The 26,746-nt window shown below is 31.0% G+C and overlaps 3 protein-coding genes and 1 long non-coding RNA gene across 4 annotated transcripts in view; 2 read left to right on the forward strand and 2 right to left on the reverse strand.

Annotated features, from left to right (window-relative positions):
- The first annotated feature begins 536 nt into the window (after window positions 1-536).
- On the forward strand, window positions 537-9,565 carry Arpc2 (Actin-related protein 2/3 complex, subunit 2). Its single transcript, XM_068761660.1, has 8 exons — window positions 537-720; window positions 1,262-1,355; window positions 1,754-1,853; window positions 3,650-3,836; window positions 4,934-5,069; window positions 6,337-6,421; window positions 6,615-6,822; window positions 7,607-9,565. The coding sequence occupies exons 1-8, from the start codon at window positions 647-649 to the stop codon at window positions 7,632-7,634; spliced, it is 912 nt and encodes a 303-aa protein (XP_068617761.1). The 5' UTR covers window positions 537-646; the 3' UTR covers window positions 7,635-9,565.
- A 644-nt stretch (window positions 9,566-10,209) lies between these two features.
- Window positions 10,210-12,025, reverse strand: LOC137918763 (uncharacterized). The gene is made up of 2 exons (XR_011106708.1): window positions 11,787-12,025; window positions 10,210-10,533 (listed from the first exon to the last, which is right to left on the reverse strand). It is a non-coding gene; the product is annotated as an uncharacterized lncRNA (long non-coding RNA).
- Window positions 12,026-15,145: 3,120 nt separating this feature from the next.
- LOC137918928 (UPF0047 protein YjbQ) lies at window positions 15,146-22,845 on the forward strand. Its single transcript, XM_068761865.1, has 4 exons — window positions 15,146-15,494; window positions 15,683-15,819; window positions 17,329-17,457; window positions 18,283-22,845. Exons 1-4 carry the CDS (start codon window positions 15,338-15,340, stop codon window positions 18,355-18,357), a joined length of 498 nt encoding a protein of 165 aa, XP_068617966.1. The 5' UTR covers window positions 15,146-15,337; the 3' UTR covers window positions 18,358-22,845.
- The window catches only part of LOC137918929 (uncharacterized), a 50,405-nt gene continuing 46,095 nt past the window's right edge, over window positions 22,437-26,746 (reverse strand). Inside the window, 5 exon segments of the mRNA XM_068761866.1 lie at window positions 22,437-23,078; window positions 24,218-24,383; window positions 24,464-24,523; window positions 24,968-25,124; window positions 26,176-26,336. Of these exon segments, the coding sequence (XP_068617967.1) occupies window positions 23,005-23,078; window positions 24,218-24,383; window positions 24,464-24,523; window positions 24,968-25,124; window positions 26,176-26,336 (618 nt within the window). The 3' untranslated portion in view covers window positions 22,437-23,004.

Genomic DNA, 26,746 nt, shown 5'->3' on the forward strand with positions numbered 1-26,746 from the left:
CGGAGATGATTTGTTTTATGTATATAATGTTTTACACTCCTCGTGGTTGTTGATTTCATATCCCTTTTTTATCATTTTTGATATTTCTTTATTAATCTCAAAAGCTAGCTTTCTTGTTTTCTGGTGACTTCATTTCTATTGTTAAAGCGTAATTTTACTTGACGATGTTTACCTAAAATTGTTATCAATATATCAACTACTAGTATAGCAAAGTAAAGTAATTCTAAAGAGATACAAAGTTATTTGAAAATATTACATTTATATAATAACAAAATTATAATAAATAACATTTTATTGATTACTGCAACAGTTCTAAACAGATTGTCCGCAGAATATTTCCTTTTGAGTTTATCATGTTTTATGGGGTATATTATAATAATTGTCTAACGAAGAAAAGAGTTAATATTTCTATTTTCGATAATAAAATAAATATTTTACGCAAATGATTGAAATAAATGTAGGTTCTGTGTCTATGGTTACATGGCCGATTTTTCATTCATTTGAAGCTTCCTATTCTTTCTCTATTCTACCGTATAGATACTTGTGTACGGGCGGTCGTCGTTAAAGATATCCGTGTAAATTATTAAATGAAGGTGCTATAAGTGTTAATTTTATGAAAAGGCTGTAGGTTATAAATTGTTAAATAATGATCTTGCTGGAGATCAATAATAGAATTATAGAAGAAACTCTAACAGTTAAATATAAAAATGCACTGGCGCGGTGAGTACGTTACGTTACGTTAGAAAGTTTACCTGTTTATTAATAATTACGTTAATAATGTTAGTGATGAATATCATGTTGTAAAAGTAAACTGAACATAATTCTTTGCTATTAAATTGTGTTTTATTAGTGATTTTTCTATAACCCCTTTTCAAGAGTCATAATCTTGACAAGTGTCAAATACCATTACTCCAGGGTGGGCCCACGTTGGCTAAAGAAATCCTTAGGATTTCCTCAAATGCGCGTATTCGGTTGTTTCTTACATTTCCTCATTTAAATGTAATAATGACGTGATACCGTCCATATCAGCGTGGATGAGTCATGATGTTTGTGCTTACTTGCGGGGAGTGCGGAAACGTCCCATAAAATGTTTTCGGATTCCAATGGGTGTAAACAATGCATATTAAATTTGATATGTGACGGTGATATGCTGGAACAACAATGTAGGGATTTAAATGAACATGTGTTTACAGGATATGAGTAATTGTGAATTGGGTGTTGACTTTTGTTTTATTGTTAGTAAAGATATACAATGTTTTAGCTTAAAACCTGAATCTATTGATGTGACTGTTGCCGATTTTGATGGAGTGCTCTTTCATATATCAAATGTTAATGGAGATAAAACCAAAGTTAGGGTATGTACTCATGTCATTTGTTCTTATAACTTACTTGGTTTAAATTCCTTTTTTGCAGAAAAATGGCTTTATTAATGAATCTTTAATTTTAAACAATAACAATTTAAAACAGTGAGTTATTGCTATATTTTTAAGACTATTTGTGTTAGTAGTCAATTGTATAAATATGTAAAAACAATTAATAAAATAAATAATAGTTTTACCTATTTATTTCAACATTACTACATAGTATAACTTTACATAAGTTCCATCTCTTGGTTAGAAAGTGCAAAATTAAATACCTTATCTTTTTGTATTTGTACACAGCTCTAGCCATAATTATGCTAGCTGATATATAAAATATATTTATGATAATGAAATATTAATATATTTGATTAATATAAATTATTATTTTCTAGGTTAGTATATCATTAAAGTTTTATAAGCAGTTAGAAGAACATGGTGCAGATGAACTACTTAAAAGGGTATATGGACCACTACTCACTGAAACAGAATCGGGTAAACTTACAAATATTTTATTTGCTAAAAAATTAAATTACTAATGATAAGTTGCTTATACACAAAAGATTTGCCTGACTTAGAAAAAATTACCACAATTTCTGAAGGTGAAGGTGTGGCCAGTGTGTATTGCCAGTGATGACTTATGTACTAAGTACTGAGGTATACTATAGTAATGAGATTTGGTCGTTCACAATGGGTATTATTAGAAGCCTTAAAGTCATATAAAGAGCAATAAAGAGGGCTATATTTAAAGTTATGCTGTGAGATTGAATCAGAAATGTGGAGATGCAGTAGAACCATTGTTACTGATGTAGCTCGTCTGTTGGTGCATTGAGCAGGTCACAATGCTAATGGATTGGGGCCGAAGGGTTCTCGGGTGGCAGCCACAAGCTTGTACATGCAGAGTATGTAAGACCCTCACTAGAAACAATGATATAATTAATGTAGGAAATTGCAGGATGGAGGTAGTGCAAGACCTGTCATTGTTTAGATCTTTGGGAGAGGCCTTTGCCTTACTGTGGTGGTCTATGACATGATTATGATGACATGTAATAATTACATATTTTAATTAATTTATGACTCAAATTCAAATCAATATAGGTAAATATTTATGTACAGAAAAGGTCTCTAGCCATGAATGGATGAGTTATGTCATTGCTATTAGAAAACTTGATATTATTTATACAGCAAGATTAAAAATATCTTGAAACAATTGATTGATTATCACTAGTAAAATGTTTAGTGTAATCTCAGCTTAATTCTGTTAATTTTTATCAGCAATATAATATTTTCTTAGAAATCCATTGTTCAAATTTATATTCAAAATAGTATTTACCATAAGACTACTTATTATAAACCACTAAAATCTGGATCTTACATTTCATGAACAACAATTTAAAAATTATATAAATGTGTTTATGCACGTAATACAATTTTGAATATATTATTGTTATAAACTGCTGTGTTAATAATACTCATAATACCAATATATCACATAGTTAAATACCAAATTTCTTTATTTAGTACAGTGTTTAACGAAGCATAAATGTTATGGTTGATGAACGATTCTAACCTACTTTTTTCTTGTCATTAACAAAGGATGCACTTGTAGTTTGATAAGCACATAAATTCTGCAAAAAATGCTTTACAATTTTGTTAATGAAACATTATAATTACAATATACTATAAGCATTAGATACGCTGGAACACATATTAAGTGCACTGGAATATAATTTTTGGACAAGTGTTTAATATAATTTAAAGGTTAGGTTATTAAAATAAAAAATAAAAGTTAAATCCTCTTTTTGATAACTTTATCATAAATAAATTTCTGTAGAAACAATTCTAAATGGAAGATATAGTATAAATGATAGGCAAAAAATGAATAAACAGAATGAAGTATGGATATTGTATTTAGTTCAGATGTATTATCTATTTACATTATTTATTTTTCACAGCAAGTTACAAAAATCTTTGTTAAAAATTTAGTACCAATGTAATATATATGTACATTAGTTCCTAAATCAGACATGTATTTTTTTAAATAGACCACAGAAGAAATTGAAGCAGTACATTTCAGATACAAGTTTTATTAATAATAAAGGTGATTTACTCTCCTTTACATGTGTGAGAAACCCACATATATTTAAACAAGATAAGATAAATTGGTAATCAGTTGGTGAAAATTGATATGTGGACCAGAGTATTGAATATTTTTATTTTTAAAATCATTTATGTTTTGTAAAGTATTAAATAAAAAAATTACAAACAAGTAATTAATTATATTTTTACAGGCTACAATGTCTCTGTCCTTCTGGATATGGAGAATATTCCAGATGATTGGGAGGACATTGTGAAAAAAGTTGGTCTACTGAAAAGAAATTGCTTTGCATCTGTATTTGAGCGCTATTTTCGGCTGCAGGAAGACGGTGACGTCAGCCACAAACGCGCTGTTATCAACTATCGGCAGGACGAAACATTGTAAGCGCTTGCTTTAATATAAGTTTTTGATATTTTGAAAGTTATTTATTCCATAACTTGATTTGAATGTCAAGAAAAATGTGCTTATATTAAAAATGTATTCAGACTTAATTACCTACACTTGGTGTCTGCATATTTGTTTTCACAACCTTGCAGCCCCATGGTTGTGAAAACCGAGACAAGACATAAGTGCTGGCTTATTATTGAGTGCAGTACTAAACCTGTTTCAGTGAATTAAATAACAAATTACATCACAGGTTAAATTACAAAAAAAAAAAACAAATTACAGACAAGATTTTATTTATTATGTATTGCCCAGATAATTAATAATATTATGTATAAAACCAAGCAATTAAAAATACAAGTACAGAAAGAAATAATTTTTGAAAATAAAAGCTGTTCAACTATTAAATCTATTTACATAAATACCTTATTTTAATTTAAAAAGTTCATATGTAATTATAAAATGAACTATATATGATTTTTTTATTAGTTAGCTGCTAATTGTTCATCAAAAAAAAATATTTAAAAAGATATCTATTTCTTCTATTTCATAGAATGGCAAATGTTGAAGTTTAGGCCTTAGGAGTGTCAAAGATTTGAGGAGATAATAATTCTTAGTATTATATGGATTCACAGTGCATGTTTTGGGTCCATCAAATAATAAGGAGTGGGGTCAGGCATGGTGCTTTAGCTTTTGCTATGACTTGCATAGAAGATCTAAAAAGCCACCTTGTTATGCATTACATTTCACCTTCTCTAATCAGACTCCTCTGTCTAATTAATCAAAATTAGATTGATCCTGTCAATGCTGCTTTAAAAGTCAGAATTGAATAAGCATTCTATATAGTTGTGACACTAAATTTCTGGTTTAAATTGCATTATTCATGTCATATTATAGTTATAATTTGTAATGTAGCAATTAAACTTAATAATAATAGATGCATAATATACATAATTAAAAAATTCAAAGTAAGAAAACTTTGTTTTGTGTGAAATACTTTAGTTTGTCAGGTCCTTCATTTAAATACTACCAATATAATATAAATTAAGGTAATTTGTTTATATTAGTTAATACATGTGTTTTCATTTTGTAGATATGTGGAGGCTCAAGAAGATCGAGTTACTGTAGTTTTTTCTACTGTGTTTCGTCATGAAGATGACATGGTGATCGGAAAAGTATTCATGCAAGAGTTGAAAGAAGGAAGAAGAGCCTCACATACTGCCCCCCAGGTATGCTGAATTAATAACGATTTTTTTCTTTACCTTTAATTTTAAATATTATGTTTTTCAAATCTACTTTTCTGTAAAGGATATTTAGTTGGACTTTGAAAATAGAATGTACAGAAGTGTGACATATTCTAGATGGCACAATTTTACTTTTAAATTATATATTATGTAATTAAACATGTAAAGCTGATATTTTCATAAAAATTACTAGGAAATGAAACATAAAATATAATATCATATATTATTATAGTACTAAGTGACAAGTAGTGGGCAATGCTATAAAAGAAAATAAGTACTTATAGAAACTATAAAAATGATAATTTTTTAAAGTTATTGATGTAAGTCTTAATGTTTAAACTATATATAAATGCTTTTTAAAATCTGGATGTTTACATGAGGACTGTATCACTTATCATAGTTGTTTTTAGTTTCACATAAATAAATATATACATAATTAAATGTGAATTTTAAACACAACTGGATTAATATAATTTAGTTATAAACTACTTTGGATAAAAACAAACAAAATATAAATGATAAGCATTTATAGCTACTAGGTCAACAAACACTGCAACCTTGCAGTTGTTTTCAAAAAAAGTTTCAATATTATCTAAGTAGGCAACAACATATTTCACTAAATACTTTGTTGAAATAATTTCTAATTCAAATTTTAGGCAAAGGAGTTTCAAAGGCTTTGCTTACCACTATATCAATCCAAATATACATTGAATGCAATTTTTTTCACAATAGGTTTTATCTTGACATTGTTTTGTTTTTATTATTAGTGTAAACCTCAACCAATCTTTACATAGTTACATATCCATAAGTATGGATTGAATTTTCACTGTTTTATGTATACAAAACATAAAAATACGAATTAAAATTGGGAATGAAAATATATTTCATAATTATTCAATGCTCCTGGATATCTATGTATATTTACTACTACATTTTTTTTAATATTGACTGGACTAAGAATCAGTATACATCTTAGATATACAAATGTCTCACAACTATTAGATTTGATGAACTTTGTATTCCCCCAATAGTATTTTATTGCTGTATGGGATGTTTCTGTAAGCACTGTCAAAGTTAGAATTAAATATACTATCTATGTCAGGATTAATTTTTTAACAAAAAAATTGTGACAAAAGTCTGTTTATTCTGATTGGTGAACTAACTTCAAAATTGTGTAAGAACTAAGTTCAAGTTTGGTGTATAACGCGGCATATAAAACAAATAAATTACATAAGTTTTGTAATTTTTTCAGGTTTTATTTTCACACAAAGAACCACCTCTAGAACTTGTTGACACGGATGCAAAAGTTGGAGAAAACATCAGTTACGTTACATTTGGTAAGTCACTTTTCAAATAATTGAATTGGAAGGCGCTACGTAAAATTTCTTCATCGTACTAAATATTGCTATAATGACCGGTCTTGTGCTATATGTATTTAATGGCTTCCCACGACCTTAACTACGTAGCTGATCCACCTAGTGTTGGTCTTAGCAAACCAGAGCAAAATAATGAATATGATGCTTTTTACAGTGCTGTTCCCACGGCACACGTGCGCTGCGGCGCGCGACAACACCATAGACCTGCTGCACATGTTCCGCGACTACCTTCACTATCACATCAAGTGCTCGAAGGTGTACGTGCACTCGCGCATGCGCGCTAAAGCCGGCGACCTGCTGAAGGTGCTCAACCGCGCGCGACCACAGTCCTCCACGCGCCCCACCGAACGAAAGACCATCACGTAAGTCATGTTTACTTTGATGTTTCTTGTTCTTCAATTATTTTATTCCCTGTTAGTCTTGTCTCTTGCTTGCTGCTTGTTGTACCTTTTTTTAGGCCTGAATTTCCCACTGTTTTTTTCTTAGATTAATTTTTAAATTTTGCTAGTATATTTTTTGACTATTACCAAAACTTGAATTGCAGCCAAGTTCCAACCATAAATTAAGTTATTGGAAACGCGAGACATTGTACTTAATATGGAATATGCAAGTTTTTACGAGTGACACTATGTTTCTATAAAATTATTTGCCTAAATTGATAGGTGCTAATGCAGATAAATTTTCGTGGACTCCGCTTACGAATTGTGAACCTCATTTTTTGTCTCGCCAACGTGTCAGACTCCTGTCGAAACTCTCGTGGGTACCTGGACCCTTGTACACTAATTTGTCATGCTTTAAATAAATTAATAACTTGTTAATATTCATATTACAGGATAAAGGATATGTGATATAAATCCTAAATTTGTTGTGGGCTCTTTACATTCTAGTGCATATTTCGAACTTTCGTAGCCACCTATTTTTCGTTGAAGGGTGTCATTAATGTTTTATTTTTCGGCTCTTATATCATTCAACTCGAGACACTTAAGTGATTATGTCCAAAGTGATTCAAAGTACATGAAATTAAATAATAATCATTAAAACTGAATTTGATTTTGAACAATTCGTTATTTAGTTTTTTCCAGATTTACAATGAATATATACATGTTAAGACACACATTTAATTGTTTGTCCTTGATGTCTCTCCAGGGGAAGAACATTTATAAGGCGAGATTGAGTGTTGCGAGCCTGCGGGACGTAGGCGCCGAATACAGCGTAGCTGTTCTCTCTCACCTCTAACGTGCCACTCCGGTAACATCTCCAGCCTCCAGCGCCACGTCGTGTTCACTGCAGATGTATTCTTACTTATAGCTATCACATAAGAACCAGATTCCTTTGACTTTTCAGAGATTTTATTCGAGTGGTCGCGTTAGCCGATCCCCCGAAGCCCCCACAATGTGCGTATTTCTCATATTTACCGTATAAAGACGATCACTGTGTACTTCGTGTTGATTTTCGTGTATTTATTAAAAAAATATATTCGTCACAAAGTACTTACAATGTATCTGCCAACATAATATTCGAAAACTGTTTGCCAAATATTGGATATGCTCAATGTTATATCATTAGATTATTTTGCGAGCGCCAAACGAAATGTGCACATTGTATATGCAGATATTTATTGTCAATAAACTCTTGAAGCCTAGCCTAGTGAAGTCAATAATGTTGCCGTAGTGTTTGTTGATAAACAAAATTATGCTTTATTATTATTGAAATGAGAGTTCTATTTATAGTGATGGCACTGCGACGTTCGTGATTTGGGTTCCTAAATCTATAGTATACACTCTGTCATACAAATGCATTCATTGATCACAGTAGCAGCCATCGGGAGTGGACCTTTCTGTTAGCTTATTTACGTAATTTTGTTGATGTAAGTTATGCAATTACCGATCCTCATGTAGAGTAAAACTGTATTATAAAATGTAGCCTATACTAACTGTTTCGATTTACAAACTTGTTAAAATGTAAATGTCTGAAGTGAGAGACAGGTCATGCACAAACTTACGAATTTTTCAATGGTTATGTTAAAATGCACTTTACATCTCTTGTTTGATTGCGCTATGCAATAACGCGAACAATAATAATTGTAAAACTATTCTCTTACGTTTCTAGGTAGGACCCATTCAATTATTAATGTAAGGAAAATTGTATAAATAATTCCCAATAGATACTTCCATAGACAAGAGAGTTTTATGAATGAATTATAATGGCCTTATTTAAAAAAAATAGAATTGCTCGGTTTGTTCAAGCCATTTCGAAGACTTGGTTCGATAGTGTCGCTAGTTTAGGTCGTGCTGTGTTACAATCGGGTTACTAAAGTGCAATTTAATCATTCACAAATTATTTGGATTCCACTACGCATTTATTTTTTAATGGAGTACGGCTCTGTAATTTATGTTATTGCGTTATTAAAAAGAAAATTAGATTCACTTTTTTGTAATATTAGTTTAAATCATTTTCATATCTACATAATTTGAAATGCTACCTACAAAATTGCTCAACAGCTGACCAAATGTAACAGAATCCTTCACTTATTGTTACAATAATTTGAAATTCAAAAGGAACACAAAAGGTTAGCAAATAAGGTCATTATTTTATTTATATGAGGTTATGACAAAATAGGAAGTCATGGACTGAAAGCTTAAGAATATCAAAAAAAATGTTTTTGAAAGCCAATGGATAAAATTCACTAAGTCATACATGTAAATTAGATATAATTGAGGCATTGGAGCGTCATGACAGCCGGGAAACTAACTTTGTTCGGAATAAGGACATCATCGATTAGAAACAATTAACTATTTAAAGAATGTAGCTAACTTGAATTTTATGTAATTTTTATTTGCAAGATGTATTATTTATGTATTATAATGTGTAAGTTAAACATTGCTTTAAAGTTATTGCTTACAATTTGATCATTGTTTTTACTGACAGTTTTTAACGCGAGATTATTTAAACTGTGCAAAATGTGAACGTTATTTGTGAATATGTAATTATTCTAGTAATCTAAAATCCGTTTATACTGTGTTTTTTATTTTCTAGATTAAAGAAGACATTTTACTGCAACAAAATATTAATTATTTGACTCTCAATACAGGTACACGATATAACAGAATTGTTTTCATTTTTATTTACATTTTCGATACCTGATTTTCGTTGGGTATTATTTACCACTAAGAAATCGAAATGGACAGGCAAGCCAACACTATTGTCAAACATCTTTAATTCTTTTCAATACAGACACTACATCCTTACCAACTCATTATGAAAAACTAATAAATATTTATCAGACATGTGTTCTGATTTCAAAATCTTTAATTTTATATTTTGCTATAAAGGTATATACTGCTATACATATAGGGGAAAGAAGGACCATGGCTGAAAATAGAGAAGGACAGATGTAGGTGTATGATATTGACAAAGAGGGTTTACAATATGGCAATGGTAGTAGTAGCAAGGAATACTAGCAAATAAATAACACGAAAAACCTAGTCGAGAGAAGTTAATTTACATTATTTTTGTAAGAATAACCCAATAAGCGCGTCACTGTATTGACATGCTAAGTAGATTAGTATAATTTCACCTCTGCTATTGATAATCATAGGTTTTGAATTAATTTTTAAAAAAATATCTAACAACAGTCTAAATATCTTTGATATTTTTGTAATAAAGTGTTATAATAGTATATCACATAGTATACCATAGTTATCGCATAGTTAGTTGTGGTTAAGTTCAGGGACAAGTAAGACATATCATCAAGTGTATTTTTTAATACTTGTATAATCAAAAACCCGTTTACCTAATACATGTTATTATTATAGAGATATATTTTCAAAGATTGATTGCAAATCCATTTTAATACACATGGAGATTCTTAATAATTATATTGTTAAGTTATGAAATTTGTAAATTCTAAAAATCCATTTTATTTCCGGACGGAGTCGGCGACGTGGGTGACTTTGGCTGCCCGAGCTTAGATAAATTTGCCACTTTTGTTGCAAATTTCACAAAGTTCGATCCTGAAACTTGGGGCTCGGGCTTCTGTCCGTTCTCCGGTTGAAATGAGGCGTCTAGTGAACCTGAAAATATAACGAGCATTATTTAACAATTATTTTTATTTATATATTATGTTGAAGAAATATCTAAAGAATATTTGGGTGTTAATAATTTGTAGTAGGTTTTTGAATTGAGGTGAAAAAAAATTTGTACATATACTTCACGTCAACAGCCGATAGACTTCCACTGCTAAGCATAGGCGTTCCTCAAAGATCGCCACGATGACCGGTCTTGTGCTACCCGCATACAGCGACATCTCGCATCCTTGACAATGTCGTCGCTCCTCCTAGTGAGGTGCCTACCTAGGTAGTCGAAATTCGAAAACCTTGAGCCTTAATGGCCTTGTTTATACAATTTTTTTTTAATTTTTTATCGCGGGTTATGTTTAACACTGGCTGCCTTATATATGTTACATCATCAAGCTTTAAAAGAAGCTTCATAGAGTTATTTGTCGCACCCGAGACCAATGTATATAGTATACAGTACCCTGTAAAATAGACTTCTTCAAGCCACATTTAGCATTCTACCACAATTCAAACGGTTGATGTCAGATTTTTCGTATGTATATATATCGCTTTGTCATACAAGATATTTATAATATGTTGTTCTTATACGATATAAATATCGCTGCTTCGGATCTGATTTTATAATTATTTGTTAACCTGCCAATGGGTGACAATGTTAATAGTTGCTATAATTCAATTTATAGTTACACTACAATATAAAGAGTACGCTTTTGTTCCTCAATAAAGTAGATAATAAGAATTCACAAGCGAGAGCCATCATCGTTGATTTTTAGTAGGTATGTGTTAATTGATTGGAAATGAGTTATGTGTTAACTCATTTACAACTTTTACATAACCAGTCACACTGTATAGTGTCTTCGCGATAATGCCGCAAGAAATTGTTTGTATTAATTATATTCAAATTAAAAATATACACACTAAAGAGTTGTAGTAGCCTAGCGGTAGGTATGAGACATGCGAACGTAGGTCGTGGGTTTCACACTGATTGCCAACCCGGCTATCAAGCGTGGCAATTAAAGTATATCCCCCATATAATTTTTTGGGAAGGTCTATGCCTTGCATTGGGCGTCCAGGAGCTGAAACGACAACACTTTAGACAATGGCAGACATAGTACCATTTAGGGATTCTCTACCAGTCAACCCAGAGTGACGTAGATATAAGTAAGCAGATATGTAAATGAGACAAAATAATAATAGCAAAAAACTACTAAAGTATGTTTGTTCAGTTCAGAAAAGAATTAGTTCCTTACTCTGTTGCGGTGACATGATGGAGCTGGGCTGCGAGCCTTGCTTGTTGTCCTCCATTATAAGTGACTTCTCATGCAGTAGTTCCAAGGCTGACGACCGCAGGAAGACAAAGCAATGTTTATGTCACATGAGCATTGTGCCACTTTATCTTATCAATAAACAAACAGACATCTGACAAGATTAAATTTTCTCATTACATATTGTAATAAAATAAACAAGCAAAGTAAGTACTAATTAGCGAACATGGAGTTCTAGCGTATGTAACTCGATTTGAGAGCCCACAACAAACCGGAAAGGAGTTTTTTGGTCACTTTGAGAATACCTTTAATACAGTAGCAAAGCATTCACAAGATTTATAACAATTAACAATTCGCAATTTAATAGGATTTTTTTTTTAATATTTTTGTTCAATATCTTAAATTTATTATTTGATAATTAAAAGACATTACATGGGAATGAATGTATTGTAGGTTTTTGATTGCTTAGAGTGCTTGTGAAACTGATAAGTAATAATAATTAAGCGTAACGAAACCGTGTAACGAGAAATGGGGCGAGGGATAGTAGGCGATGCATGATTATAATTTGAGTGAGTGTTGTGAGAATGATAGAAATTATGAAGGTTGAAAAAGAGTAATTGTGAAGGATGAGAGAAGGAGGGTGAAATAGGAAGATTTATATCCCTGCCCCAAAAATAAGATAGGGGAAATTAAATGAACAAACTATAATAATGTATATACATTGCTATTATTTTGTTTGTTAATATTACTGTACATATAAGTCAATTGCTATATATATATAGACTATGGCTCGGCCTCGCTCATATAACTGAGTTCTAGACGCGATGCAAACATTATCCAATAACGACAAAAATTCCTGTGGCCGCTACAGTTGTAAGATGGAGTTCGTTGAGATAACATTGTTGGTCAAGTTGCCTTTAGTGTTGCTTATACGTAAGCAGCCGAAACGTGGAAGGCCCTGAATTGGAGGCGACACAAGGGGGACAGATGAACTAGTTATTGCCGTCGGAAGACAATGTGGATTCTAACTCCACAATTGGAAAGCTATAGGGAAGCCTGTCAGCGATGGATGGCCTACATCTGAAATGATTTTACAGTTACACACTTAACCCGCGGGCTTCGACCGACGCCACTCTTTCAGCGAACTCTACTCCCTTTAATCAACTGTCTTGTTTGTAATGCGACTCGCCTATAAGAACCGCAACCGAAATGCCTCCACAACAGGATAACGCGTTCACAAACGGCGTGCTATTTGATACGTAGCGAAAATTTTTTAGGTATTGTTTCCACAGGTGTATAAGTAGCGATGTAAATATCAATACAGCATTCGGTATTGAACAATCATACCATTTATTTTACATGAAATTGTCAATTCAGTCAGCAGGACCCCTACTTCCAAATGGTGACCCCGAGGTGATACTAGTAATGGTAGAGCATCAATACTCGATTCCTAAAATATAATACAATATGATACGTAATTGAGACTAATTGGAAATATTAATTTGTAACTAGTTACTTAATGATACACTCTGCCTCGATCTTGATTCTATCCGTTGTTATTCTGAAATTGTGTATGTTCACATAATATAAACACGCAGTTGTGAAATATGTACGAATATAGCTAACTAAATACCGTCTTTTAAAGACATGGCGTCCATTTTGGAATCTTGAATTGTTTCAAGTTGCTGCCGAAACTTCGAAGTGATCTTCCGTCGTTGATAATCCGCTTCAATTTGTTGTTTGGTGCGTGGTATGCGGAAACGGAAGCAGCAGCACAGCATTACAACTAATAATAAATTTTATATAATAAAATATATCGGCAGCAAATACGCAACGCTGATAAAATTGCAGTCTAATATATTAGGGGAACCGGAAAGTAATGTCCCTTTCTTTAATTATTTCTAATGAACAATTTATTCACCTTCGTTATCAACAACCTTTTGCTATGTAGTGTACAAATTTTCAATGGCGGAGGGGTAAAAAACAATCTGTTTTTCTGTTAAACATGTCAACAGAAACTTTCCGTTCCCCCTAATACATATTAACATTTGGCGTGACTTAAGAAGAGAACAAAAATAGGTACGTACCCTAGGATAAAAAAAGTATTTTTATTAAATTTTCAAATATGGAACATAAATTGTCATAATTCAATCATCTATCGCATTACTATCATCATATATTTTAAATAAAGAAAACAATATAACTATTGCATTTTATTATAAGTTAAAGCATTATTATAATTGACTTTATTTTGAATTTAGAAGAAAGTTAGACCATCGTTTAAACGTCTTATTTATATTGTCACTATACTATAACAAAATATTTAAGTGCTATTATTAATTGATCCGTTTCATAAAAAATATTGAGTTTGTTCGTGTTGCTGATTTCTACTAGCTTAGAAAAATAACAATTTAATACCTTTTTCAGTATAAGCGTCTTAATTTCCCAAGGAAAGCTATCCTAACGTTTTTTTCGTGTGAATGAAGCTCAGTTGGTAAGTTCATATATTAATTTAATAACACTAGTTCTTTTAAACCAAAATTATTATTTACCATCACTTACCGATCGATGTTATTCCAGCTAAACACAAGAATATAATTTGCCAGACTCTTATTCCACAAATTACCGGTCTTTCTAGCCACTCCGGCTCAGCTGAATTTTTGATAGCGTCCATTAAAGGATCCATTTTTATTAAGCAAAATATTATTCAGAATGAACAATTAACACGTCTCCAAACTCCTACTAACAAAAAACTAATTATTCCAATTTCGCGGATTGGTTACTAGCCGCACCTATGTTATCACCCTGTGGCACTCCCTGTTTCATTTGCAACCGTGCTATCGACATGTTCACTTCCATTTCTATTTAAAACTGCAAGTAATGTTAATCGGTGTTATATTTTAAATTTTTTAAATTTAACTTCATGAACTTGAGTGCTGAGAAGAAGTGAAAAATCTAGTTCATAGTATTTTTGATTTGAATTTCCCTCCTAATCACCGCAGTTTTGTGGGTTTATATATGTAAAAAAAAAACAAATATTTATACATAAATATAAAAAAGTTAATGCATTTCTTAGTGATATTATATTAATTTAGTTGTCACGTAACAGCAAAAAATGTGCCTCATTCAATACATAGAACGCTTATATCTTATAGTGTGTAAAAAATATTTTTAGTTATTTATTATCTTTTTATAAAGACAATTTACAATTATTTTACAACATAAAGTGGTTGATAAATTGTATTAATAAACTTTTATAATATTTTATAATTGAACAAAAAAAATTTGTACGTTGACAACATATATTCGATCGTTTTTCTCTTTCATTTAAACTGAAGACTGTTTCATCTTCCCGCAGAAAATAGGGTGTCGAATCTGTCTTATAACCTCCGCGTTATATTTATTACTATTTAAAGATCGAAGATGTATCTTTTATGATAATAGTGATTTAATTTGTGTAAAGGTTGTTCTGAGTGATGTTGTGTAAGATCTACCGTGTTCTTGCGGTCATTCTATAGCATTTTTAAAAATTAAACATGGCCTCGAACCGTGGAATTCAGATTGGATCCGCGTGGTTTCAACGAAAGCTAAACTTGAGACCGCAACACCGGGGCGTACACCTTGTGACCGAGGAAATCCTCAAGCAGGTGCCTGAACTCTCACAATTTGCGGTCGGTCTCTGCCATATCCAAAGTTAGTATTTGTTAAGACAACGTTCTTGCCGCCGACGACCTGCATCCCCTCCCACAGTCCTATCAGTCATTTCAGAATTTTCACCGCTCTCTTTGAAACATGCTTCTATTTTTTTAATAAACTCAATAAACATAAATATTTATTTCGAAGTATTACACCAGCTGATTTAGGGTTGTAACTGTTTACAGTAATGCATACTTCGGCAAGTCTTGCACTTAATGAAAGTTGGGATCCTGATGTGAGAGACGATATGGAAATGATGCTTAACAAAATAGTTCCAGAGGGCCTTCCTTATCGCCATTCTTGCGAAGGTCCCGATGATATGGTAAGGCAACAAATTAACACCTAGTATCCAAGCTTATGTTCAGTGTTCTATATTCAAATTTAGGTAACTCTTGTGTCTGGCATTAATGACAATATTTTTGCACTGTTGAATGAGTTGAATGTTTATCAACACATTGTGGGTATAATAGTTATCCAATTAGAACATGAATGCAAATGAAGATATGTGATATTACAAATCAGTTAATCATCTAATATATGTTAATTACCGCAGGCCTTGAATAATGAAAATCAGCTGGTATGTTTTCTGAACTAAAGAAATAGTAAAAAATAATATTCACAAATATATTCATAATAGAAATGAAAAAATAAGTTTTTGGTGTAATCATTTCAATTTAATGTAATTTTTTTCAAAACAATTAATAAAAGAACATACAGTTAATTAAAGAAGGCACTAAACCATTTTGTAATAACTGTAAGTTGAATATCAGCTGGATCTATTTGGAATCATTCAGAAATTATTAATATTACATCTTAAATTAAAATTTACCATAATTAGATATGAAAATTATTACTTGCTGTACTAAGTGCCACCAAAGTTTGTTTTTATTTATTTTTGAATTGTTCTAAATTCAAAGTGTGCATTAAAAATATGTACAATTAGCAGCCAATGTCTATTAACTAACAACAGTTATATACAACATATATAAAATAATAAATGAACTGTTCTGTTGTTCTTTTATGTATTTATTGAAAAGTTTTGTATGAAGTTGATAACACTGTATCTACAATTTTCATCACTGAAAATAATAGTGACAATTGATATAGGCCACAGAATAATTATTGCTAATGAAGCCTGTTGTTTCATTTCAACATTTTATGGTGGAAATTTGTTCTTTAATCCTTAATTTTATTCCTAAATATAACACTCATTAAACAATACATAACAAAAAAATAACAATTGAATCATCAAGTAAAAGCTGCCATTTGTATTATTGACTTTTAGATTGAAAATTATCTGGTTATTACAAATACTGTTTTACTGCAACTGGCATGTTATAATTATTACATTATAGCAATTGTATAATAAAATAAATAATGTCATATTAAATATAGATTAGTAACTTATATGGCTATTTTAAATTCTTTTTTTTTTTCAAAAATAATTTCTTATTGTTGTTAAATCCTTAATATTGTCTGTTTTTTGTTCCTAATAGTGTCTTGTTTAAACTGTTGTTATGAAAAAAGTGAATATGTATAGCTCATTTTCTGTCATTTAATGTATAATACACCATATTCAAAATATATGGATGTAGATACCAGATGATTGGAAATATATGTAAAAGCTCTTTGCTGTCATGAGCTCCACCCTTTAAAGCTTTTACACTTATACTATATTACCAAATATGTTGTAGATATCTATATTTCTTATATGTCTATATTTCAAATGAACATTATTTAGTTATTATTAAAACATTTCTGTTGCTGCCAATCTTAAAATATTTACATTGCTGATATGTGTTTTCTTAAATGTGTTCTTTTTTTCATACAGCCCGCACATGTGAAAGCATGTTTCTTAGGTTCATCTTTGACAATCCCAATCACAGATGGAAAGTTAAATCTTGGTACATGGCAAGGAGTTTGGTTATGTGAACATAGAAATCATGCTGGCAGTCGAAAGGTATGTATAAATTTGTTGTAATGTTTTTATTTACTTTTGTTTCATAACATTGACATTGAATTGTAAGCAGGTATAAATTGAATTGTCCTAAATAATAAAGTAAACAATTAACCAATAAATAAAACCAATTCCTTTAATTTTTTTAATAGTCAGGTAATTGTTGTTGAAGCAATATTTCTCAACTGGGTAACATTTATAACTAAAGATTGTAGGTTATATCAAAATTATATCCTTCTGATAATGTCTTTTAAATAAAGTTTGGTTATTACTGTTAGTGAAAATTAAGTTGATCGACTTGAGTTGGCTGTGTGCGGGCCGCTTCAAAACCTGTGTTTTTGAAAATCTATGGGAAGGCTTATATGTTCCAGCAGTGTGCATAATTGTGATGATGATTATTTGTAAATAATGCAATATTAATATACACACATATATATATATATGTACATATATATATGTATATGTATATATATATGTATATATATATATATATAAAAATAAATAACTTATAGTAATTAAAATATAAAGAAATGGGATGAATTAGTAAGTTAGTTTTAAAATTAAAACTATTGAATATTACTTATATATCAGTATTAAATGTAATATTATGTATCTTTTGTATATAACCATGTACATACGTTTACATATATAGATTTATATGCATATATGTATATTTGGATGTTTCATCTGATTAGAGAAATTAGACATAATTTGTGTGTGAGCAGTTGGTAATTTTAAGAACTTTGAATTTTGAAAAATGTTTATGTGCTGTACCTATAAAGTTTAAGTATGTATGTATAGATAACAAAATTATTTCCTTGTCTGCAGGTTGTGGTAACGTTATCAGGATGTCCGCGAGATTCACCGCTATCGCCTGTATCTGCGGCGTCTTGCTCCAGTTAGGAAAGAGGGGGGGGCGCGACCCCCCACACCCACTCCCACTCGCGCCCCTCCTCCAAAAGCACGCGGAGGTAAACCCCGCGAAAATACCTTTTATAACCCACTCATAACCTAGATGTTAAACCTTATTCTTACCTTGAAGTGACAATATGTACATAAGATAAATATTTTGTAACACTGAATGGCAGTTTGCATGAATGACTACTGTTATCAATGCTTCGGTACTTCATTTAAGAAATAATTAGTTCTCATCTATAGTATTGTCATTCTGTGCTTTCAGTTACATAAATAAACATAATCACCAAATAAGAATTCAAAGCAATCCTTTTCCAAAACATTGTTGAATTGCCATGCAGTGTACAAATCCCTATTAATGTTACATTCAGTTAAAGTTGACTGAACCTGTTGTATTTGTACATATAAATGTGCAACTATTTTAAAGTATACACATATGATTGGAGTTGTTTTGTTATTGCAATGTGTTGATATGTACATAGCACATGCATGAACATTGTAACATTCTGCTTTGTAGGATTGGTTGTTGAGCAGGTTGGTGCGCCAGCTATTTCAAACACAATGGAGTGAAAACAATACATAGATACAAATAAGAATGAATTTATTCGTAAAATGATCTATTTTTCGCTCATGCACCCATTCAAATTTTACCATAAAACAAATCTAATGGGGGACACTTTTTTATCACAATGCAAGGTAACACTTTTTACATCAAACACCAATTTTATTACACAGATTTTGTATGTAATCGCACTGGTTAAAAGATCATATATGTTTATAAGGTGCATATTTTAGAAAATAGTTAAGTACTTTGTATCATCTATAGATAGCACCCTTCTATCTCCATGTTAGGTTAGATTTTAATAAAACTTAGAACATGAAACATGTCCATAGCTTTAAATGTATCACACCCGTTGTATCAACGGGTCCTTTGTGGAAGGACAGAGCGAAAAGTTGATCCACTAGTGTGTACTAGAATATCATTACTCTTAAGGTCATTTAAGTGCCTCAAATTTATGGGGGGTTTAAACATTTATATGCAGACATATTTAGTAGCAATGAGTATGGTGACAGTCAAATTGTCAGACTGATTTGTTTTTCTTTATTTAATATTAATGTTACACAGAAGAGAGGTAAGAAAGTTTTTGCTTATCTTTCAACTTCGTTACTTTCAACTTAACCACTGAATTTAATTATTTTGATGTTTTCATATATGTACTAATAACAAAAGTATCGAAATAATTGTAATAAACAAATTAAAAATATTAATTCTCTGTGTCCAAGTCTCTTACTGGGAAATTATCTAAAGGAAATCATCCTGAAATTTGTTATATTTATTATATAGTCGGATAATCAATTGTTATTACACATAACGAATTATAAAAGAGTGTTGTCATTAATGTCTAAGTAATTTGCATGGTTAATGCCGGCGATAATGTGCGACATCTCTTCAATTTATTATTAAAAATGAAATCAGTTTAATGTTACTAAATTTTACTTTTAAGAAATTTGGACCAGTGGCGTTAAATTTATTCAGACAAGCAGACATTTGTCAGTTATTTTTTGGAGGCACACTGATTTGCCAAAATTGTAGGTTAGTTTTTTGTGCATTTTCTCCACCCCTTGTAACTTTATTTTCAGGAAGAAATTAAACTAAATTACTTTTTTGGTTCAATGACAAATTCTTCGGAAAAAATATTAATTAATGTGTTTTGACTTACAGAAAAATTAGAAATTTTTTGGAAAAATTACCGAAATTAAATTTTTATTTTTTTTTTAATTTTCATTTTTTTTTCATTAAGGCAATTTTTAAATATTTACGAATTTATCCTTTGGGGGCACCGAGTGCCTCCCATGTGCCCCAACATTAAAAAAACCGTGTTTATTTAAATGAAAATGCACTGGCCATTTAAACTTAGTTTTCCGTTAAGTATGATTATTTTATGAATAAGTATAAAGTACATTTTGAAGCCATCGGGGAATTAAAACAAATGTTTGGTTTCGCGTTGTAAATTGAATGCGTACGTGTATAGTTGTATGTCTTCCTATGTAAGTTGCGTCAAATAAGACCAGGTTAGCGTAATTATGAAAATAATTAAAGTTCGTGAACGGTATTAAGGGTACGACACCATCTTTTTATCCGACCACAACATATAACTTAGGCTGTAATGTTATCAAAGTAAGCTTCAATACCGAATCATCGGCGGCATAGTGGAATATAGGTGTTAATATAATAATATGAAATGGAGTGTCGTTTTTATTAGGGGCTGGAAGGTAGATAGTAATTTTATGATTAATTATTTCATTTTCTTGAATGTATCATTTACATGGCCAGTACGTGTTTTGTTATTAAAAAAAAATTAAAGGTCAAAAATGTCAATATATTAGCAACTTTGTGTCAAATTTTTAAAGTTGGTCGAATAAATTCTTTTTCTGTATTTAAAAAATTGTAAATCTTTTAGTTGGCAATAAGCTTATGATATAATTGTCTTTTGCGTTTCGTTTTGAATGTACTTGGATCGTTTTGCACAATGTAATGTGGAGTATGGAATAAATAATGGACACACTGGCTGATTTACGTCGATACCGGTTGCGGATGTTTGTACTGGCCACACAGGGCACAATCTATACACGCACAAAGGCCTGCCGCGGTAGGCGCATATTATTTTGATAACGCATTGTACAGAGTAGATGTCACAGACATGACCGGTTGGTCTCGTGGACAATGTTAGACATTCGCTTAGAGTTCACGATCGATTCAAAATCGCAATGTCGAATTAATTTTCTTGTGTACAATTTTGCGGCTTCGTGATTTTACTTGTATCGCTTTGGGTTTGTAATGAGTGAGCACAAATTATCAATTAATTTCACGTTTAGATTTCCATAATCACGTATCTAATTTGGATAGAGCATTGGAGAGGGTTTCGGGTGGGTATGCGCTGTTTAAAGATATTAAGAGTTGTATATATTTTTTGCATTAAAATAGCATACATATATCTGTATCCATGTACATAATAGTGATCCATATGTATAAAGATTCGAGTGCTATTTGTATGGGTGTTGGACATGCCACTGCCATTAACGATTTGCCTGTTTACAATATTGGATATGAGGTTATTCGGCATGTTATTGTCATATTGATGGGTTTTTGTATTAAAAAAGTCACTATACCTTATAAATATATATGTAGGTAAAATTAGTAAAATAGTAAGTTTTCCAAAGTGAAATGGCTGTAGCGACTGGCTCGCTTAGGTTTACCTTACATTCCTTTTTATACATAATTAAGCATTTTCCATACATTCCGGGGCGGTGTTTATTTTGTCGATGTAGTTAAGTTGGCTTGTGAATACCAAGGACGAACCTGTTTTAGGCTGTTTTATAACAACGAATGTATTGTGTCTAGAAATTACCTTTAAGTGTATTTCAACCTGTTTGTTTGTTTTACAACCTTAACCTATGTACAATTGAAAGCGAGTTATTTTATATCCTATTTGCGAGATATTCTCTGTGCGAATTCAATGTTCAATTTTCAAATGAAATATCAGTAAACTTTACTGCCAGATATATTGGTAGTGGAAGCATGTGATACTTCACATAGATTTAATACATATATAGATATAAATTAATAACATGGGTCAAATAAGACATACATATATATATATCAAAAATACGCTAAGTTAAGCACGCTGCACCTTTTTTATATTGATCATATATATAATATATTAAGAACAAAGTCCTTTACAGACTATCATATGATTTGCTTTAAGAATAATTAGGTTGTATGTATTCGTTATTTATTGATTCAAACATTTTGTAATTGTGGCAGCTAAACTGTTCATTTTTACGTCTATTTGGTTTTAAAATGAAAAACGCAAAAGGGTTTGTACCATATGTTGTTTTTTTTTTACTTTTTTTTTGTTACTATGGCACATGACCTATGTTTAATGGATTATATTAGCATGTAATAACTGTTCGATTTTTATTTTATATATGTATAACCAAAAATACCAGAATTTTGGATTCAAATTTAATTAAATGAAACAAATTTGAATGTACACCGGTTATTTTCAATCGTGCGACCAAATAAATGATTTAAAAATTTAATAATTTTTAATTAAAATTAAAATAACGAAGTCACTTGTAAGAGCACGAATTTTAATGTACATCTGCATAAGTAAATTTATTTATTAATATTGCACATAGGAAATTGAGGTTGTAAACAAGATTAAATAAAATAAATAAAATGTGAGACAAATAATTTGTGTGTATATTGTTTAAGAACAATAAAGATTACGGTATCATTGTATGTACAGTTTGTTAATTCACAATTTCTTAGGACCTTGTCAGTTGTAAATTTGTTGCTTTTACCGGCTCACGTGGGTGACGAGACAACAGTCACGTTGAAATTTACTTGTAACATAACTTGTACAATATAAATATTATAGATCCACAATTATAAAAGAGATTAAATATTTGCAAAAGTTAACTTTGTGTTTTATTTTTTTTTATTACAAAAGGTTTTCCGTTAAATCAGTCAATGTGACAAAGTTGACTACTTTGTTTTCAGCTTAAAATAATAATAATGTTAATTAGATCTACGTTATTTGGTACGTAATTTTAGTAATAATTCAAATTTCACTTTGATGCTTTTTCGTCGCTGTCGATGTCATGCGGGCCGGGATCGCTGCCTGGAAACGAAAATTTAAGAACTATATTTCATTTTTGGTACCATGTCTTGTTTTATTAAAAGAGCTCGTAATGATATTCACTACAATTGTTATTTACCTCTGAAATGTAAAATAGTTATCTAAGATTTTACTTTAGGGTGTCAAAGAAATTACTTCCTTTCTATTAAAAAAGAAGCTAATGGATTTGATAATTAAATATTTTTTAATCAAAATAATTTGATTTTTTTTAAATAATTTGAACTAGTTTACAAAACGTGACATTAAATAAAGGTTTAAAAAATGTTCAATAACTATAATAGTGATTTTTTTCTGTCAAACTTAATATAGCAATTAATATTTTTAACCACAGCCTTACTAAAGGCCGTCAACGGCAAAAGATTGTATTTTAAAAATATAAAACATATTCTGTGCATATATGTAATTTGTATGAAGAAACTACCGATAAGCAGTTTTTAGTGACATAAGACGCTTGTATCTTTAAATGGATATTTGAAGAGTCCGTTAACCGAATAAGGGTTAGAAATAGTCTAGGTAAATAGAAGAAGCATTATTTTAGTATCTAGGGGTATTGAAATAATAAGAGACGGGACAGAATACGTGGCGCGCATCAGATGAGGCCGATCTAGATCTAGCGGTAGTGTCAGTCCTTGACAGTTCTCTCGAACCGATGTGTCAATGTCAGACGAACTTTTTTTTTCGCGATGATGGCATCAATGATGACCGCCACGAGTTCTTGAAATTAAACTTATAAAAAATAATAGCGGATTATTTAATGTACTAGAAGTTATTCCGAAGTATTACTATATACGGTCATGGCTGAAAAGCTTTCGAAACTGTGGGACCAAAAATGTAAAATATATTGCGATATTTTCCGGTACAAATTAGTGCTAATTTTTAGAGTAATATTCCCGTAAATCTAATGACCGGAAAGTAATGTCGTTTCTGTTGACATATTTTACAGAAAAAACGATTGATTTTAAACGCCCCGGCATTGATAATTCGTATACTAGATGGCAAAAAGTTGTTGATAACGAAGGTGAATATATTTTTGATTAGAAATAAAAACTTGGGAAAAATAACTTCATGTGAATTTAAGTTAAGAAAGCGACATAATTTACTTAATTGTTAACTTTGTACAGTATGAATTTTTCAAGGCTTACTGTTCAACTTTGATTGTACAGCTAGAAGATTAGATTTAGCTTTGTCTAAGGCTTCTCCAAGACCCGTCTTGATCTGGGTGAATTCCTGCGTCACGAGGGACAATCTTCCGAGTAAATAGTTCAAGTTATCGTCCACTTCCGCCATGCGTGTTGTAATCAGACCCACCTGGGATATAAAACGTTTTATTTAATTAGTACAAGTATACACCGTGACAGTAAACATATATTGATCGTTCTCGTCCTTACTTTTTCCTTCATGCTTTCCATAGTTGCGGCGCTTCCATTAACATATTGCTCGGTTTGTCCCTGCGAAGCCAATGCGAAACAATTACCTTTCGACGTAACGCTATAGTTAATTAAATGCAAATTGAATTAGCACAGTGGATGGCATATGAACGAATTGAAATAAACGCGGATAGAATGTGGAGTTATTACTGAACTGAATTGTGTGCAGTATCTATGTACTAGAATTCTTGGTGAATGAAATGACAACATTTATATGTAGCAGCTACACAGGACACTTAGAATAATTAAACGCTAATGTAATGTAATAATTACCTCGCTGAGAGCTATTTAATAAAATGTACTTTATAATCTTTTTTAGTCTTTAATCTCTTCTTTCAGCATGATTTTAGTTCGTAATTTAAAAAATAACAATGTGAAGTTGGAAAAGTTCTACTATTTTTTTAAGTTATTAATATTGTATTTGTAAAAGTTTCTTCGAATTTTGAACATAGTATATAAACTCACCGTTAATTTGTCAAGCGAAGCCTTGCTCGCGGCGAGCTGTTGGTACATGCTGCCAATTTGGCGCCAAACTTGTGTCATTTCTGATTCAATTTTCGAAGTCAACGCAACCATCGCGGCCATTTGACTACCCACAATTGACGATTGTGTTTCATTCATCCTTTTAAAAAAATGTAAATAAATAGTCAATGTTCAGCTTTTATTGAATTATTTGTTATTTTAATGTATTTATATAGCTTTTGTATATTGATTTTATCACAAAGAAAACTTATAAAGAAAATTAAAAGAACAATTAGCCTATAATAATGGTGATCATTATTGCATTATACGTATTTACTGTTAACCAAAGTTTATTTCAACATTAATCCTAGCTTATATGTTTATTTAAAATCTAACCTAAATTTATTACACTAGAAAAGTAACCCCGTTAGAAAATTTTTATGAAAACTGTACTTTAAAAAAAATCTTGTATCTAAAAAATCCAGAGATGCGAATAGGCGAATAAGGTAGATAAAAATATTCGAGTCTATAAGAGAGAAGACAAATACCTAAATTATAAAAGGCTTTTGCCCAGACAAAAGTTTAAAAAATTATAATTTTTTGTTAATTTATCTATTAGTAGTAATGTTTTGCACAAGCAGCTTTCAGAAATTCTTAGCAAAAAGATTAATTAATATGCATCGCAATAGATAATCTCTGGTGACGTCAAAGTTTTTATTTAATTATAAATATAAACCAGAAAATCAAGGAATAGTCTATTAAAAATTTAAAATGTGTCATTTGCTTATAAATTGTGCATCGTACTTTTTATTAGATCTTATTGAAATTGACATTTCCCGCTCCATGACCCCTTACAAATCTCTATTAAAGAAATTAGGTTAACTGTACTTGGGATCGTAAATAACAATATAATCAATAAGGGTTTCCTAATAAATTGAACATCCAATTAGGAAATAATCACATTGGTCAAGCGATTGCTGTTCAGAAGTTTCTTTGGCTTTGAAATGTTGTAGTTGAAAATGGCTGGATAAAATGTTACACTACCAAATGGAAATAATTTTAAATATAAACGTAAAAAAACATTTGAAAATGTTACGGTAACCAAACATATAAAAAATTATTTTAAATTATTGTTATAATTGATGTATATAATGATTTTATTGTTTAATCTGAAATAATATTTATTGCAAACAAAATACATTTGGACGTACCTTTCGTTTAAAGTTTTATTCAAATATAGTGTCTGTCCTTTGACGAGCTCTCTCATCTCTAGTAGGATCTGATGCATGCCGTGGTCGATGCGTTTTTTATTTGCGATAACGTTGTCTGCTGTTTGTAGGATTACATGTTCGTTTTTGGATAGGGCTTGGACCTAGAGTGGAATAGACAAAAATCATCATCACCGTCTCTATACCAGTCGGATATCCACTGCTGAACCTAGTCATATAGTTGGGCAAGGTTATATCACAATGAAGTTATTATTTGAGATTAGCACTACCTGTTTCTTCATTACCATGGCTAATAACCCGGTGGATGTACCAGACCTACCGGGGACTGGAGGTTTGGTCTCTTTGTATTTACTCATACAGGGATAATTGTCACCATGTTTGCGGGCGTAACTTGTTTTTAGTTTGAAACGTGTTCGGAGGATGCTACTGCCCATCGTCCGTGAAAATTTTTCCTTTGGCTCTTACGCCAACTAGAGAAGACGATGGGAACTATTCTTTGAGCCGTTCCCTCATTTTAGTGTCATATTTGATTCCAACATCCTAATTTATTAAT

This window comes from Battus philenor, unplaced genomic scaffold, assembly GCF_028537555.1.
Source record: "Battus philenor isolate CCGP_79_NKW_IND1 unplaced genomic scaffold, ilBatPhil1.0.hap1 SCAF_15, whole genome shotgun sequence".
Taxonomy (NCBI): domain Eukaryota; kingdom Metazoa; phylum Arthropoda; class Insecta; order Lepidoptera; family Papilionidae; genus Battus; species Battus philenor.